This window comes from Carassius gibelio, chromosome A6, assembly GCF_023724105.1.
Source record: "Carassius gibelio isolate Cgi1373 ecotype wild population from Czech Republic chromosome A6, carGib1.2-hapl.c, whole genome shotgun sequence".
Taxonomy (NCBI): Eukaryota; Metazoa; Chordata; class Actinopteri; order Cypriniformes; family Cyprinidae; genus Carassius; species Carassius gibelio.
The window spans coordinates 23,399,216-23,418,614 of record NC_068376.1 but is presented as its reverse complement, the minus strand read 5'-3'; the positions used below and the strand labels follow the sequence as shown (position 1 = coordinate 23,418,614).

General features: G+C 35.7%; 1 protein-coding gene across 2 annotated transcripts; it reads right to left on the bottom strand.

Annotated features, from left to right (window-relative positions):
* Positions 1-3,725: 3,725 nt before the first annotated feature.
* LOC128015771 (fibroblast growth factor receptor substrate 2-like) lies at positions 3,726-14,800 on the bottom strand. Of its 2 annotated transcripts, none has more exons than XM_052599883.1 (8): positions 14,510-14,800; positions 12,342-12,466; positions 12,081-12,169; positions 11,758-11,944; positions 10,947-11,108; positions 10,060-10,181; positions 8,742-9,659; positions 3,726-8,360 (listed from the first exon to the last, which is right to left on the bottom strand). In XM_052599883.1, the coding sequence occupies exons 3-8, from the start codon at positions 12,144-12,146 to the stop codon at positions 7,929-7,931; spliced, it is 1,887 nt and encodes a 628-aa protein (XP_052455843.1). In that variant the 5' UTR covers positions 12,147-12,169; positions 12,342-12,466; positions 14,510-14,800; the 3' UTR covers positions 3,726-7,928. The 2 variants fall into 2 exon arrangements, with proteins under 2 accessions (XP_052455843.1, XP_052455844.1); XM_052599884.1 differs by lacking the exon at positions 14,510-14,800 and adding an exon at positions 13,974-14,344.
* Positions 14,801-19,399: the final 4,599 nt, after the last annotated feature.

The window sequence follows — 19,399 nt, the reverse complement described above, 5'->3', positions numbered from 1 at the left end:
TTTTTGTTGCAATATGTTTACAATACAGTTCATAGAATTAAAAAAATTATATTAATGAATCAAAATTTGGTGAAACTGAATTATTGGTTCTAATTAATATGTTCATCACAAGATGAATGACTGTAAAATTGCTCTAACCAAACATTCACTTTCTTTTGCCTTGTTTATTGTTAAAATGCATGTACACATCCATTTACACATTTACAGATTTTATTTTGATCGTCAGATCATTATACATAGGCTTATATCATAGTCCGAAGTGCATCTTGACATTTTCATGTTTTGTTTTCCTTCATTCTTTGCAGTTATAATAGGTAAAACAGTAAAATATAAATTAAAACCTTTTATTTTATATTTTTTTTACTGACCATTTTGTGCCTGAGGGGGCAGAGAGAGAGAGAGAGAGAGAGAGACAGAGAGAGAGAGAGAAGAACAGAAAAAAGTACAAAATAACAAATATTTACTTGACCTCAAAACATTCTAGCCTGATCTTGTTTGTGGGAAAGTAACATTGTCGGGCTTCCTAGGGTTTAGTCATTTAAGAAATCTAATCTTTTTGCTCTCCATTAGCCTAAATGATATCACAAATAGGCCTAGTTGTCCAAAAAATAAATTAAATAAGGCAGTTTAGCTAAAGCAGAAACCACAGATTTTGGATTTTCTGTAGGCATATTTCTAATGTTTACAGATCCAATTAAAGCTAGACTCATGGATGGTCTGAAAGCTGTATCTTATCTCTAGACATGCAATCTCAATCCAATCAATTAAACTGGGATTGCATTTCGTTTAACTCCCATTTTCCCCAGTGACCTTACAGTTCAATTCCACGCGATTACGCTAACATTTACTTAAGAAGCTTTCTGCTAGCTGCTAAATAACCTTAATATTGAGTAAATAATAAAGTAGAAATAATGTACAATCAGCACAAAATAACCTGTATCAGTTTGTAGGCTACACTGTAAAAAATAAGTGTAATTTTAACTGTAAAATTTTGTAAAAACGCTACGGAAAAAAACTGATAATAGGTTAACAGTAAGTTCCCGTACTATATACAGGGAAAAACTGTAAAAGATCTAACAAAGCATTTAATGTAAATTTACAGTAAAATTCTGTTAATTATACAGCTTTTAGAAGTAAAAAAAGAACAAATCAATGTATAATTTACAGTCTAAAACTGTAAACTGATATTCCCAGAATTCCCTGCGTGACACTCCACGTTTGAAAGTATTTTGTTTAAATAATCATGTTTTTAAATAGTTCTTGTTATCAGTTATGTACATTTGAGCTTTATGTTACATCTTCTGTTGCTTAATGAAAGTTTTTTGCATTATTTAAGTATCACGTGTGTTACCATGATGGTGTTTTGTGTTTCCATAAATGTGCACCTTCTATATGTTAATATATACTTCTGCTTGTGGTGAAGCTACTTGTGATGAGCTTTGATACTTCATGTGGCTTTCTCTTATACAGTACCATCTTTATTATTATGGTGGTTGTCAGTATTTTCAAGGTACAAAACAGATTTAATTTTGTGTGTTGTTGAATTTACTGGTTTATATTCACATTTTCTTGTTTGTAAATTACAGCTTTATATTGTAAAATTAACAGTTTTTGACGTAAATGTGTTTACAGTTTTCTGTATTTTTACAAAATTATTCTGGCAACCACAGCTGCCAAAAAGTTTTTGTAAAAACAACAAGAATTTTTTTACAGTGTATTTTTAATTACCATTTGACAGCATTTTCCTTCATTGAAGTTATTTCTTAGGCTACCTGTTGTATGGAGATTACGCTAATAAATCACCAGTTTGAGGTCTATTCAAAAGCCCTATTCGCACGGGATTAGTATTACCTGGTGACCTCCGGTATTTTGTAATAATTGCAGGGACGTCTGTGATCTTAATCCCGTGCGAATCGGCCTGTAATTTATAAAGTAAAAATTCCCACACTAATGACCTACCATATCTTTCGCCGAGCACCGGGTTCCAGTGATGACATTAGTCCCGTGCGAATCGTCATCATAATTTTTCGAGGTTTTTGTTTCCTTTGCGCCTTTTTAACCATCCTTGCGAAGAATGGAGATGCGTTGGAGTGTTTTGATAGTATTTTGGGTGTCATATCGCTATAAATACACCATACAACTATACAATTTGCAGAAAGAAAAAGCTCAAAATGTTTCGAGGTTAATGTGTTAAAAAATTAATAAAGCATAAAGCATGATGTATTATTTTAACCTGTGGAAATGTAAATGACACAGTCTACGAAACTATATTAGTTTGAATCCATCTAACCGGACCATAACGAGACTCTCAAAGCCTTGATTGCTATCCGGGAGATAAATCCACAAATTGAAGGCTGTCTCATAAAAGCGTCTGGAACTCATTTGGCGAAGGGAACGACCCTTTCTTTTACTGTCTATGGGAACGACAGACTTTGACAACGTTGCGCGTGCGTGCAGCATTCAGCTCTCTACCAGTTGTTACAAATATTCTATATTTCTTCTCATTATTATTTTATTTAAATATTGTCTAATTGTGTTTAAGTTTAAAAACTTTCAAACTAAACTTGCTTAAACTACCATCTTAAATACTATTTCTGTATTAAAATAAAGACAAATTTAATTAACAGATTCTAGGCAACGTTTATATGAAGTCTAAATCAACCACAACTTTGCTTTAAAATGTGTTGCAAGATTTTCTAACTGAAGATCACATAACGTTAATCGGAAGTCACTTAAGTGAAGTGACCATCGCTAACTTCTTAATCAAGCTTATTAATAATATTTTTAAACTATAGGTAGCATTCGAAGGAATTCGAAGTGCCCTTCAAGGGCGCAAAAAGCCGTTTGGAATTCTCCCTATATAAAAATATTATTAATAAGCTTGATTTTACTATTTCTTAAGAATGTGAATGCTACATAGCAGTAACCCATAGATATGTATACATAGCCTATATGGTATAGCCTAGCCTACAGTGTTATGGCATTCCCAGTGTTTTTATTATCAGTGTTATTACTTTTTAAATAGTAATTTTTAAACAGTTTGTTAAAATCCCCCCAAAATATTGAGAAATGTTTTTCATAGTAAAATACCATATAGATGTTAAAACTAGACTGACCCCCTGAAAAGCGCCTGAAAGTGTTTCAAGTAGGCTACAACATATACGTTAGCCTACTTGTTGTTGTGAGTGTAATATGATGAAATGAAAACGTAATAATGATCAGACAAGAGTAGCTTATGGTCTTTATTATATTGATCATTGTCTCACTTTTAAACTGCTTTAAAACTATTTGTCTTACTCTAAACATTTTAAATAAAACAAGATAACCCTATTATTTTCTATAATCCAACCCAGTCAGCAATAGTAATAATGACTCCGCAAATACTATAAAAAGTACAGATGATTAATAACAAATAAATGTTGAATTAACATGTTTTTATTAAATTATTTTACATTTACTTTAAAGATTGTTTTACAGCGTGTTTATTCCGTTGTTCGTTTACTTACTTATCGGTGTGTGTGTGTGTGTGTGTTCTCATTGAAAAGTCAACCAGATTCGAACATTTCTTTGGTCGTCTTTAACTTATTCTTGTAGCCTTTGCTGCCATCTAGTGTACTAAGTATATAGCTCACAACGGAAAATGAGAGTACATAATGTTTCATTTCTTTCGAGAACAATCCATCTTGTTCTCAGACATTCAAACATGCATCAGAGCAAACACTTGATGACATTTCCAGTTTTAATATTGACATTACATTTAATCAAATTCATTTTTATTATACAAGCCTTTCTTTTCAAAACTTTATATGACCGAAAATAACATTCAACATGGAGCATGCCTGCTTTGCATTGTAAGAATGGGGAAGGGTTGCAACTGCAACATCAACATACTATATGAGATCTCTGATCTGTTTATAGAGACTGCAATGTCCATCTAATGGAATGACTGTCTAGGCGATGCTCTTTCTACAAATGGCTGTGGCAAAAGTAGTGTGTTGCGCCAACACAAACAAACACAGGAGAAGCTGACTACAACTGCATACTCATATATGTTATGTACATACACAGAATTACATACAAGAAAATGTAAATACTGTATATAAAGTAACAATCAAAAAATCGAATTGAAATCGGAATTCTTGAGACGAAACATTAACATTAACACATCTTTTCATCAGGGAGGATAAAAACATTGAGTGTAAATCACCTCATCTGAGCATTTTACAAGTCCATCTCTGCGTGGTACATTCATACAGAGAGTAATATGGTTCGAGAGCGAGACAGTTTGAGGAGCTTCAGAAATGCAGTCTCTGGTAAAGAGTCCATGCATGGGCAGCCCTCGTTCTCTGACACATTTGAGACACATTCACATTAATGTACAGTACATCACAGTCATTTGAGCTTCACCCTAAGCTTTATTATGGCAATGTAAGTTTACAGGTCATTTGATAAGGTCACTGCAAAACCCTCTTCACGTGGAATACCTTCCCAGCTTTAGATGAGAAACTGAATTATAATCATCTGATGAGAGTTGGCATTCCATAAATAAGAGGTTCAATATTGTTTTCATGGAAACAACGGAAAAAAAAACTGAAAGGTTTAAACTATGTCCCATTTAGGTCAATAGTCACATTCAGTCATTATACGTCTTGGTCAATTAAAAAAAAAAAAAAAAAAAAATTTCACATAGGGATTTACAGTACTTTCAGATGATTGCTCACCCAATTACAATTTAAGTGCATTTAACCTGGGTCTAACTTACATGTAACTCAAAGGTTAATTTCCCTTGATGAATGAAATTAACAAGGTTTATGGAAGATATAAAACCAACCAACCAACCAACAAAACAGGCAATTACACTCCAAAGTGGCCCCTTGCAATCAAAGTCAAAACAGGATTCTAGTTAGTACGTGCTACCGTACCTTTAAATTTCCACTATAGCTACACCTTATTTTAAAAGAGTGGATGAAAATCACTTATGGCACAATCAAGTTCTCTATGATCCCACACCTACAACAAGATGATGATTTTTTTCTCCTCAAGCCTGGTTTAAATACACATATAGCGCATGTTTATCGAGATGGAGCCTGAGAAAGACAGTAAACCCACTGCTGATCCAGTCCTTTCTGAATACACACACTGTGACTTGTATCACAGAACATGCTCTTGAACAACTCAAACAAATATATCTGATATGAATCCATTAGCTGTTATTGCAAAATGTTTATCATACCACAATACCAAAATATAGATGTTAAAAACTAGATTGATCCTCTGAAAAGTGTCTAAAATGTCCTTATAGTTCATCATCGCATTCTTAAAAGTACAAGTATGTAAATGTGATTGTGAGTGTATTATGCTGATTTTATTTGGATTTACTATTTGGCAGCAATATTGTATTGAACTGCAAGGCTCTCAAAACGAAAACGTCGCAACAATGTAGCATTTAATCTTTAAATCAGTTATTTTCACTTTTTTTTTTTAAATTTTGGTGGTAGAAAAATAAATCACATTTATTACATTTATTACTCTAAACATTTTCCTTTAAAAACAAGTTACTGGTACCTGACCCATAAAATATTTTCTTTCAATTATGGCTTCGGGCAAAGCATTGAAATCTACTGTGATGTTGTTAGTTTCCAATGGAGTTAAAATAGTAAGTACAACCCATCTCACATTAGATATTTCTAAGTTACAAGTTCGGATCAATTTTTTGCTAAAAAATATATGTACAATAAGTAAGGCCCACAAAGCCTTGCGCTCAGAACAATATGGCTGCCAATAAGATTCTGAAAAACTGGGTCTACATCCGTGCCCAGCAAGTAAGATAAAAACCTCAGCTCTTGGAGGTCCCTAGCAAAATTTTCATAACATCAGAAATGTATAGCTACATCAGTATCGTTGGTGAGAGATAAATTCATTTTAGGGCTGAATAAACAACCATTAGAAAGCAAATGCTAAAATCAAGAAACAAAATATGCATAACTATATTAGTACACTGTGTTATAAAAATAGCTGATTTATGAATTTCCAATGAAAAACTGCAGTAAATGTTAGAGACTATAAAATATCACCTTTAACTAATTAGGATAGATACAATGGGATTTCATTGGGAATACACTGACACGTCTAGTTTTTTTTTGTGTACTTGTAGACAAAATATTATCAAGCCCTGAACTGATCATGATGTAATTGTAAAGAACAGCTGCATTTATGTTTTACATTTTGCTGATTGTTAGCCCTAAAATTCAACATTTACCAATGGCACATAGTTCAGTGATATCATTATATTTTTGGCACAATATGTTCAAATACAGATATTATTCAACATGAAACTGCAGTTTAAAAAAGACATTAACTAATACCAAGGTAGATTCTGTGGTCTCCCATACCTCCTTTGGTATCTCTAAAACAACTAATCTAACAACATGTTATCTACTTGTATGAATAATTCAAATACGAAACAACAAATAAATTAATAAATAAACTAACAGACAGCTAGATAGATAAATAATTCTAAATTAAATAAATATGTTTGCCTGGCATACTTTTTAAGATATAAAAAAATAATTAACATTCTTACCTCTGAATATGCATATGGTGCTTTACGTAGCTTTACAAAACATAGATGTACATAAATACACTCTCGAAACTCACAGAGATTTGTCACTCTCAGGTATATTGTCACTTCAGGGATGTGAGAATAGCAGGTTTTTTTATTGTATCATACTTTAACTTTTTTTTTTTACTTTTTTTTACTTTTTTACTTACTTTTCAATGTAAATGTCTGCCTTAAATTGCTCTGATATCTGACCGTGTTCCGATAGGAAAAGATAAATATTAATCAAATAAAAAAGGACTATCAAAGAGCAAATGATTGAGCAGATACTGAACAGAATAAGCTAATTTTTGGATCAGAATTATCTTTCCTCTCAATGTGTTTTGCTGAGCCAAGGTCTGGATCTTAGTACTCAAAACAGAGTACTTTGAAACATTGAATTCTCTATTTCAAAACCACCACAAACCCAAAGAGTTACAATGAATCATGTTCTAAAGAATTACTTTTAATTGTGTTAACTTTATTTTACTATAACTGAAATAACGGGAGGCTCAGCTACAATTTGAGACTAATAAGTGCAAACTGAATTGATCGAATCATCAATAAATAAAAATACTGAACAATTAGCTCAATTCATCCTTGATGCTGCCTCCAAATAGCTACATATGGGAAGTGAAACAGACAATGAGAGAGACTTCTGGAGTAGCTTTATGTTGATGAAGAGCTTGTCTTCAGTTAGTTTCGGAAGAAACTTTTATCTGTTTGATATGATCTGACGTGGTAATGAAACACTTACGGTGGTTCAAGTCTGTTCTGCTCAAGTGTCAAAATGCTATGCTGCCTTATTGAAAAGTAAAGGAATAGCTCACCTAAAAATCATCTATTCATCTTAATTTCACTCAAAATATATATGATATTTTGGTTATCTAGCAGGCCGCTGTTTTAGTTTTTGGGTGATCTATTCCTTTAAATCAACAAACCATAAATGACAAATAGAAAAAACAAACAAACAAACCAAAACTGAAAAAAGGATTAAGACATTGCAGATTGTTTCCTGAATGAAGTATTTTTTTCTGAACCCAATTCTTTGGCCCAAAGCCCAGACAGCAACCAAAAACCACGGTGATAAGTAGTCAACTATCATCTTCCAACCTTCCCACGCAAAATGTGAGAAAAAAAAATACAATAAAATGTTCAGTGTTCGGCTCAATGGAGTTACTATTTCATCAAGCAGCAGTTGGTATGAGTGTAGAAAATGAGAAAATAGAGGCTTCACTATAATGGTGGGAGGAAATACCACCAAAACGCTCTTTCCCGAACATTTCCCTCATTTTTATTCCTGTCATACCTGTAACTCTCTTTTTCCCGCTCACAGAGGTAAGTCGGTACTGTTGTGGCGTGTCTTCCGTGAGGTGCCGTCATCCCGAGGGAGAGCCTTCTGTAGGTTGGACATGGCTGCTGTCTTCTTCAGGTCAATCACGGCGTAGCATTCTCCACGGCGGGAGGACGGAGCTGCTGCGGTGGCGGCAGCCATGCCACGTTTGAGGGGAGGGGGTCTCTGTGGTACCGGAGCCCCTCCTCCATGTCCCGAGCAAATGGAGGGCTCGCCCTCCAGGTCCACCTGGATGTAGTTGAGCTGGCGAGAGGGAGGAGGAGGCGGGTGACGGCTGTGCTGCTCACAGGTGCCGCTGCCACGTCCCGCTCGCTGACGTCTGAAGTCGAAGTTGAAAACTCGGTTGGCCCTCTCAGGCGGGTGAGGGTGGGGAGGGCAAGAGTGACGAAGACGTGTTGGAGGCTGTAGCTGTTGAGAGTTTGCATGTAAGTACGTTTCAGTGTTACTAGTCAATATAAAATATAAAATTGTATTTAATTTGTATTATAATTTTATTTTTAAATATATGTATCTATTTAATTTGTAATTTTATTATATTTGATTGACATTTGATTAATTCATATCAAGGGCACCTCAGTCATTGTATTGCCGGCCTGAGACTTGAACCCACAACCTTAGGGTTAGGAGTCAAACTCTTTAACCAATAGGCCATGACTTCCACCAACTTTTCTGTATATTTATGACTTCCCAGGCCTGGAAATCAATTTTTTCCAATTCCCTGATATTACCCTGGGATTAGATTTGGCATGTATTCTCTACATGTATTTGCTCATGCTCTTGTTGACGCACCTGTTCAGTGTTAACATAGTTCTGTAGGGCATCACGATGAATCCCACCGCTGCCACCACTCTCTTGATGGTATCCATTTGGGGTTATAGGCCCTTCGGAATACTCATACTCATCATATTCTTCTTCCTCTTCCTCCTCATATTCGTCCTCATCCTCGTCTTCATCCTGATCCTCTTCTTCCTCACGCTGAAGCGCACGGTATTCCCAAACCGGGGGGAGTGACGGAAGGTTCTCATAGTTGAGCAACGTGGTGCGCCGATGACCACCGATCCCCACTCCCCGGTCACACCCATATCCCTGTGGAGGCAGCGGGGAAGCGTGTGTGTGCGTTAGCGGGAGAGAGTGTGGATGCATGTGTGAGCGGGAATCACCGGTGGTGCTGCTACTGCTACTGGAGCCCAAAGACTGAGATTGAGACACAGTGCTCGGACTCAGCCGTTGCCTACGTGCCCCACGGAGTCCGTTGATATTCTCATATGTCAGCTGGCTTTCCGGGCAAGGCTCCATGCTAGGGTGTCGGTGGATTAGATGATGGCAATGGTGGTAAGAGTGTGTGTTGCACATGTGTACGGTCGGAGTCTCCTCTCCTTCTGTTTCAGAGCTGCCATCTGGTGCTCGAAGGGGGTGAGTGATATGGCGGTCTCTGTCTCTTTCCATAAGGTGGCGCTGTGCTGGGGTCGGACCTAACATGAACTTCACCTCCTGGGCTCCAGGCTGGAGGAAGACCTGAGGGTCTTTGTGAGGGTCATCCAGGGAGCAACAGTGCATGCTGGGCTGTCCTGGGACTGGGCCCCCACGTATGGTGGTGGTAGTTGAGGTTTCCGGGTAGGTGGTGGGCCGCACTTCGGGCAGGGAGTGGACACAGTGGCGGCTTGAGAGGTCAGTTTCCATGCCCACTGTATTCACATATGTATGGGTCTGGAAACGAATAAGAAAAGGTAGTTAAATTGATGTATAAGCGACTGACAACACACTTTTTACCTGGACTACATTTTGTATTATAAACATTTTAACACCTGTATAAAAATAAAGTGGTCCACTTTTGAAGCACAGGATCTGAGCTGTCCATTTGTAAATAGACTCTTATTACATACGCTCATGATATCGTAAATCTTAAAGTTTTCTTTATGTTTTTTACTTAATATAAAATAATTGACTTAATATAAAGCAACACAACATGCTTTTCAAGTAAAAATGAATAAAACAAATTATGTTTTGAGAAAATGTCTAACATTATTTGTCTAATGCAATGCTGCTTGAGCATCCAGATACTATTTGATGCTACTGTATGTGTGCACAGGCAGGTGTTGGTTCTCACTTGGTCTTCCAGTCCCATGAGGCCGTGTCTGTGATCGTTGGTGAGAGAGGGCTGCGATGAGTCTGCACTGATTGGGTATCCTGGGTATCCATTAGGAAAACCCTGCATCGGGAATGCAGGGGCTACACAAAAAGGCCAAAGCACAGTACACATAAGCCGGCCACATTTAGGTCTTCCTCCTATAAGCTACATTCTGTTGATATGTGGGCAAGATATGTAATCCAGAACATTTTAAATGAGGTGTTGCTATCTTTGGCCCATGTTGCCTAATGACCTCAATGGTCTGTCTAACAAAAGCCAAATGCTTATAAGACTAAAAGCCACAAAACTGTAAATAATTATGAATACCTACATAAAATAGCTATGCTTTCAAAAATTCATTATGATTATTTAGCTGAATTGTAACATTGAAACAAGCATTTTCTGTAAAGCTACTTTGAAAAAACATGTATTGTAAATGCGCTTTACAAATAAACTTTTATTCCAAAAAGCTAAAATTGGTGACTAGTTAGATAAATGTTATAAAAATCTTAATGTCAGTGTTATGACAGAAATGTAAATGCTTCATAGCACACCTAAAAATAAAAATAAAGTTGTGAGAGAAATTTAATGATTGGAGTGTGAAAATATGTAAACACAGGTGGCTAGGTGCTTAAATGTGCATGCACTTTTTCTACTGCTAAAAAAAGCAATACGGTTGACGTGTGATAATAATTAACTTGTCTATCCATATTTCATAACTGATTTCTAACATGATCACAACTGTTCAAATATTTTGACCGTATTAAAACAGTAAAGACAGATCAACTGATGAAAACAGTTTTGATGTACACATATATGTAGATATGAAACCCTGTGTGGTCAAGTGTGTAGATATTCCAACTCACTATTGGGTGTCTGTGGAGTTCGAGGCATGTCCATCTCTGGTGCATGCCCAGGCCGGGTCATGATCATGGGCTCCTCCACCACATTGATGCTGTTACATTGCATCAACTCCTGCAGCAGGTTGAAGATCTCTTCTGCACGAGAACACTTGAATGCAAAGATCCCTGTCAAACATGCAATAAAATAGCAAGAAAAATTAATTAATTAATAGGTGGAGTGTTACTTTCCTGCATGGGAGAAAGTGCAAAAATATAGTGGCACGCAAATCCTAAATTAGGATGACAGCATTAAACTTAACTTAATTTAACTATAACTAATATTACTACAATACACATAAAAAAGGGTAAATCACCTAAACATTTAAATTTACTCATCATGTCGTTCCAAACCCACTGGAAAATGTATATATTTTTTAATGAAACCTAAAAGGTTTCTGTCCCTGCATTGAAAGACCAGGTAACCAAATCAGTCACACTTTAATTTGAGGACCAAATTCTCACTATAAACGAATGATTAACTATGTCTTTTGACTCAATAAACTCCTAATTTGCTGCCTAATAATAGTTAAATGTTAGTTGTTAATTCTAGGTATGGGGTAAGATTAAGGGATTTAAACTATGGTCATGCAGAAATAAATACAAAAAAACAGCCAATATGCATGCTTATAAACAACTGGTTAATAGTGAGAAATGGTCCCTAAATGAAAGTGTTACTACCAAAAGATCAAAAAATAGTTCACAGAAGGTTTTGGTATTTGCTTTACACACAATTTAGACTTAAATCTGCTCAAAGTAAAAGTAAAAATCATCTCACCTTGTCCTGTCTGACATCGACGGCCACTCTCGAAAGAGAAGAGGTTGGAATCATAACCGTATCGACGCAGGCAAAGGTATGGCCACCGGATGGCATCACGTTTACGTGTGTGCAGGATGAGCTCTGTCTGTGTGAGCTCCATGGTTCCTGAGCCCAACTCATTTCCCTCATCGTCCACATTGGTCACCTGTCAGACATAACAGGTTATTACAGCAATGCTCTCCTAGGCTAACTATTCTCAAATGTTGCACTTAAAATGTATATTTACTGCAACACTATTTTTTTAAGGTTTGCTTTATCAGAAAGTGTCTTGTGAAATGCACCTTAAATTTGTTGAGATGGTTGTCTCGGAGAGCGTCTCTGTATAGACAGCTCCAGCAGCTCCCCATAGCTTCAGCAGGCCAGCTGAAACCTTAAACAGTAACAAACAGATTCTAAATTGCTGGGACTATATGGAGACAACTGAAAGTTAATAAACAAACATTGTTTTAAGTAAAATAAAAATAAAAATAATAGTAATAAATAAAATAATGGGTAATGCATGAAGAGATGACTGAAGACAAAAAGAGTGCTTATATGCTCACCTGGTCCAGGCCATCAGTGGGAGTGATGCTTGTGTCAATCCCAGAATCCTCTGCTGGGTGTCATGGTGGAAGTGGGGTGTGCTGGTAAGAGCATCCAGTCCCAGGGCACACATGTTTCATTTTTCCTATGAAGCAGAAAAAAAGAAAGAACTTGATGTACAATCCATTGAGTATCCTGTCCTCTTTTTCAAAAACGCCTTAGCTGTGATTAAGATACAGGGAATGAAGTTGCTCTGTCTCCTCTCGACTCCCGCTGGATAAATAAAATGTAATTACTTTATACTGGGAATCTCATTCTCAAGTGGAATCAGCCAACAACTGGTTTCACCTTCAGGTCCTATAATATATGCACAGATACTTAGAAAAATAACTGAGAGGCACAACTTATATTTCAGATGGCTTCAGCAAAGAAGATGAAAAAATCAGTTCTGTGCTATTCCAATTTAAAGGGATAGTTCAGCCAAAACATTTTAAATTCTGTCATCATTTACTCACCCTCACGATATTTTGAAGAATGTTGGTAACCAAACAGTTGCCGGTAGCCATTAACTTCCACACATTCTTCAAAATATCTTATTTTGTCTTCAACAGAAGAAAGAAATCCATACAGGTTTGGAACAAGATGGTGAGTAAATAATGAGAGAATTTTAGTTTTTAAATAAAATATCCCTTTAATGTAAAAATTCTGCTGCCATGTAGAAACACATAGAACATGCAGTAAAAATGCAACTTTTAAGTTAGATTTTTGTATTGGTTTTGTTAATATATGAGATTTTGTGTTATTTTATGAATCTATTGAAGCACAAAGTATGCACATAACTCTGAGTACAGAGTACCATATTCATGCACTGCTGTTTTACTGTGTCTGTAGTAAATCTTTACTTAGTTAAGGTACTGTAAGGGTGCATTATTATATTAAACCCCACAGACAAAAATCCAACAGGTGTCTTTACTTAGTGTGTAATAACCACTAAATCCTATCTAGAACCTCTGTCCTAATAAACATGATTTTAAACCCTTTCATTAACCGAATCTTAATTTTATTTGTAAGCATGTCGAAATGAATGACATTAAACACGGTGAGAGAGAGAGAGAAATTCTTTTTTGAGTTTATGAATGCCAACGTTATATTAAAGGAAATGTATCAACTATTAACTAATATATACATGATATAATGATCATATCATAAGTTGTCATAGTCATATGTTGTCTGTTTTATGTCTAATATTAATATCAAATTTAACCACACTCAAAATTAATAATCCAGTGCTCACACTGGTCAATATAGCATCATGAGCATCTCAAAACAACAGTATAAAAGTGTTCAGTAAAATAAAGAATGCATGATTAAATACAAAACGTTTAATGATGGAAGATGGCAGCATTTTAAAAGTATGCAAGACTCTTCATTAACATTCATGAGCAATTCATTCATAAAGTTTGTCATGCACATGAAGGCCCAGTCATAAATTTGCTTTCCACATACACCCAAACTAACATACAAAGTATATCTAAGTAATGTAGACAGAAAAAGGAAATAATATATTGATAATGCATTGAATATTTGATATCTTGTGAGCATGTCAGTTCATAACATCAGGCCACACAAGAGCCTCACACAGCAGTTCGAACCTGAAATCTGATTCTCTGAAGTCTGTTATGCAGGACTTTGGCACCTGGAAAATTGTGTGTTTTCTTTTTCTTTCTGCAGTTCACGCAATAACCCAGAAGCTTACATCCGAATCTCGTGCAGCAGGTCTCTCGAATAGACACTGAGTGACAAATAGATGCAACTTGAACGTCTTGTAGCACATCACCGCCAAAAATCAGTCGAAATACCGGAGAAATGCAGCACAGATCTGCGGAGCTAGCTTTTTTAATGCTCAGACAGAAAAGCAAAGTACAAGTCGAACCAGTAAAAGCAATACTTGCGGTGTTCTAGGAGAAGGTTCGCTGTGTTCCAGCCTTTGTATCAACGTTAGTGTTACACTACCACTAACCGTTTGCAGCTGGATGCTAGTAACTATTGTGCATCAAACACAGCACATTCACGCCAACTAATGAGATGAATGAGAGCAGGATGCGATCGAGCTCGCGCTGTAGCCAAACAGCAGCATCAAAACATGTTTAGGCTACTGCAGAACAATTCAGCTGCGGTTGCTACTCACATGTTTGGCAATGATTGCAATACGAGACGAGAGAGATGAAGGATGCGAACAGCAGTCTACGCTGGATGCTACACCATCGGACTTGTCGGTCGGCGTGGTGGTCGTTTTTTGATGCTTATTCTAGTGGCAAGACTAAGAAAAAGCGAAATGCGTGAAAATACAGCAATAAAGGCAATTGTTTTCCCCCCGTAACGCCCCCTTGCTGCGGCACGGGCCTCTCTTTGACATTTCCCGACCACCAGGGTGAGAGTTCAGGCAGACAACGAGGGCTGCTGGAGCGACAAGAAGGTAGAATATGCTGGAGGACCAGAAGATGATGAGGTGTGAATGTGTTTGAGCATCACACGATGACGTGTTGGCAGCAGCTCTGTTTAAATCCACCTTGCAGTAATTTAAGACAGACGAATCAAATTCCCATTGGATTTATGCGTTCAGCATTCTCCCAAACAGGTGTTTTACTATTAGACAAATGGCTAAAACTTTACTTCTGAATCGCTTGTAACTGTGCCATGTTCTTTTGGTTAGAGCGCATAGAAGAATAGAAATTTAGCTACCTAAGTGTTGAAAACGTTTAATCTCAGAGCCATTTGTATGAGTTTATGGAAAAATAAGAATGCCCTAGGTTTTATAAAAAGATAATTCAACATTTATCTTAAAACACAGGTAAGTTTTTAGAAACTATGCTACATTTTTAAATAGATTTTAGTTTCATACGTTTTTGAAAAACATATATAATTTGTACAACTAAGGATTTTGAGGGGGTTTCTATGTTTTTCTTAAAAAGGTCAAATATCTGAGGTTAAGTTCTGAAAAATATCAGATAACAATCATTATATTTATAATAAGTTCTAAAAATGAGAAATATATAAAGATAAAATGTATAAATGTCTCTTTTGGGGAAATAAGTCATAAATAGGTAAAATATCTAATATTTGAAAAATATTTTATGAATGGTTAAATGTTTTCTTATTTATAATACAGTAAGTTAGGAATATCCATCAATCTTATAGCATATCCTTTTTAACCTCAGTCCATCTTTTTTTTTTTTACTGAGGCTGATTATATTTAATTAGGAAATGAATCCTGACTATAAATCTTTTTCAGACAAGGCATACAACTATAGTAAATGGATACATCAACATCAGGTATCAATTACATGTCTGTCAGCCTGTAAAAGGCAACAACAACTTTGCTGCAAGTTTGATTGAAGAAGTTAAAGGCATATCAGATGGATAGAATAAGCTGTTGGTTTTACATGGAGCACATTCCATCATTGTGGCGACCACATTAGGATCACATGATTTCAAAAACCAATCCTTTCCTGATATATAAAATCATATATCATATGATGACATATGATATATAAAATCTTATATTATGGAAGTAAAATGGTAATTCACATTGACTTTCTTGTTCAACACTGATGATAATTTATGGATCACCCCTTTCAGTGATTTAACCTGCAGCCTCTAAGTACCAAGCTCAGATATCATTTTCCACTACATTTTTTTCCGCCCAGAAAGTGTAACTTTGAATTCAGCTTTGAATCTTGTCTGAAGTCACTGGGGTATATTTGGAGCAATATCCAAAAATAAATTGTATGGGTCAAAATGATTGATTTTTCTTTTATGTCAAAAATTATTAGAACATTAAATAAAGATAATTTTCCAGGAAGATATTTTGTAAATTTCCTACTGTAATTTAATCAAAACATTTTTGATTAGTAATATGCATTGCTAAGAACTTAAAGAGCCAGTAAGATGAAAATTATAAGCTTCCTATCACTGTTTATAAGTCCTGTACAATAGGTTGTCATTTTGTCAAAATATCATTTTAAAATTACCTCAATTCTCAGAGATCCCCAAACGGTTCGCGCGAAGCTGTTCAAAAGATTCAGTTTCCTTAAACCCCACCTTTCGGTAGCATACTATGTTCTGATTGGTCAACTAACATAGTCAGTTTTGATTGGTTGTTTTGCACACAACTTCATGGTAAACAATTCGTTAGCATCTTTTTGGGGTGAATTATGTCTTATTCCTCTCATCGCGAAGCAAACAGTAAAATAAAAACATGTATCTTCGTTGAGTATTCACAGAGTTACACTTCATTTTAATGACGTGTTTGTAAATGAAGATCAGCACAAACAAAGGCTGCAGACAGCACACATACTGATAAGACGCTCGGGAGAAAACAGACACATAACTTCATAATCATACTTCGCATTGTGTTCCGGAGATGCTTGTTGGTCTAAATAAAGTTGGTAATGAAGCCTCTTTTATGGCCAAACGCTTTGAAAATCCCGCCTTGTACTCACCGAGATTAGAAAAGCAGTCATCAGTGAAATGTTGTGAACACAACAAAAGGGATTTGTTGTACGTTACTGCTCTGTTATTGTGGTAAAAACGAATTTAAGCCATTGGTTCTTCTGATCTTCATTCTTTGGCAGTGAAAATAAAAAAAACTTGCCTTTACAATTAAAAACACACTGTCTCCTCGACATGATGCTATCACACCAACCACAGCGTCTGTGTGGGGGGTGGGGCAGGTCAGAGTTCCGTTTCTCTCAACACGGTAGGCGGAGATTATTATGCAAAGTGTTCTAGTGACGTACATAGAGATGGGCAAAAGATTTGAAATCTATAACGACCCGTTTCAGCGATTCAGAGTCGACTCCTTACTTTAGAAGCCAATAACTTTATAAATCGTGTACTTTTTTGTTTAATTACTTTACACATTGTTTACACTGATGGGCAGCTACAGCATACACTGTAATACAGGTAATTTTTGATTTCCCATCTGTGTGGCTCTTTAATTGGGACAACTTTAAAGGCGATTTTCTCAATATTTAGATTTTTTTGCACCCTCGGATTCCAGATTTTCTAATTGTTGTATCTCGGCCAAATATTGTCCTAATATTGTTTCCATTGTCCCATACATCAATGGAAAGCTTATTTATTTCAGAAAAAATGTACCCTAATGACTGGTTTTGTGGTCCAGGGTCACATATGACATTTTTGAGTGTCAATATGCCCAGATGACTACACACAAAAAGAAAATTTTGCAGACTTTTAATTCATAAACAGCATGATGACATAAGGACTGAGAGGGAACTTGTCCTTATCCTCTTCCTGCTTTATGAGTCTCATTATGTTCATTGTATTCATCAACAGAGAGGCCTAAAACAATTCCTCATTTTCTTGAGGAGAAGGTGCTGAGAAATCCAAATTCTCAAGAAGCTCCTCAAACATATTATGAGGCACAGAGGAGGATGAATCTTCATGTTGCTGCTGTCATCAGCTCTGTTTGTCTCATCCACATATATGCCAAGATTCTTCACCTCATCCTTTAGACTGACAGGTCAAAAGGCTGGTAGAAGGTTGTAAACACCTAATAATTTCAGTGGAGTAAGCTCATGTAGATTTGAAGGATCCCAGATCAAATCGAAGTATGAAAACCATAATAAGCATACCAATATCACCAATGACACCAAATGGGGTCTCAATTGCATCAGATCTGGGAAGGACCAAAAACTGGCTGGTAGATGGCCCCTTTACTCTGTAATCCTGTGAGAGAGGGGGGATGAAGTTATTTTCTTTCACGGTGGGTCCTTAAGAATTATGCAATGCCATTTAATTTAAACTTGCAAAAAAATCTTTAAATCTCAATTAAATTATTGATGTACATACATTAAACAAAGCATTTTGGAAGAATGAAAAATTTATTATTTATTTAATAACTTGCTAATGAGGACAGTTAGGTAACTAAGTTAAGAACTATAAGGTTTACATACTGAAGATTAATTTGGTTTAAATCAGTCAGTTCAAGCAGGAAATCATACTTTCTTATCATTATTCTGGCATATTTGAGATGGCGGAGAGCAAGAAGGCTGCTCGTGCCCTGGCTTGTTCTGGGACCAGCTGTGGGAAATCATTGAAAAGTATATGTTTGTGGAAAAAAAATTGCTCTCTCAAATAAAAATAAAAAAAGACACACATGCTCAGCTGAGATAATACCAGCACAATTAGCTCTCAATATTCTCATCTGTTATAAAAAGATTAATGTTAGGATTTTATAGTTGCAAGTTTAACAGCTGCATGAATTCAAAAAATGTATGTTCACAAAAATACACAAATATGCAGATATATAGATAACATACAGAATACATGTTCAACATTTTTAAATATTTAAACATTCTTAAATACTTAGATTTTAAATGTTTTGCATAAACCATTGTGATTTTCTTTCTTTCTTTTTTTTAAATATTTGACCACAACAAAATTCAAATAAATAATAATTTACAATACTAATTTAATTGTTTTTTTGTTTTTTACATTTAATTAATTTCTTACGTTTATATAACACTATACTGCTATACTACTATACTATTTAAAAGAAAAATTTTAAAGAAAAAGTTTATACATAACCATGCTTAAAATAATGAACTAAAGAAATGTCCATTTTGATTTACCACAGAAGTATGAGACACAGCGGCTTATTGTGCATATCTCAATAAAATAGTGTTTTGAATGAATTACAATAAAGCACTGCACATTTCTAATAGCTAGTGTGCACATTACATCACGTCTACAAGTAAAAACATAGTGCATCTGTCACAGAAACAGTCTATGAAACACATGAAGATAGCCTACTGAGGGAGTCGTGTTCATAGTCTGTAGGCTACATTCTGCATGTTTGCACGTTTCCTTGGTGCTCTTACACGTCCAGAACAAGGGAATACTAATTTCCATGAGCTCTTTGTGTTCTTTTGCATATAATATTCACGATAGCACATCATTTATTAAATCTATAAACACACATTTCAACAAATATTCATATATTTATTGTCAGTGACAGGGTTTTGTTGTTGTTTTTGAGGCAATAAACGGTTCG

Coding starts and splice junctions, on each gene's coding strand:
- LOC128015771 (XM_052599883.1), bottom strand. CDS start 12,146: ATGGGGAGCTGCTGGAGCTGTCTATACAGAGACGCTCTCCGAGACAAC. Junction 11,109..11,757: donor TCGATGTCAGACAGGACAAG/GTGAGATGATTT, acceptor CATGTTTGACAG/GGATCTTTGCATTCAAGTGT. Junction 9,660..10,059: donor TCATGGGACTGGAAGACCAA/GTGAGAACCAAC, acceptor ATTCGTTTCCAG/ACCCATACATATGTGAATAC.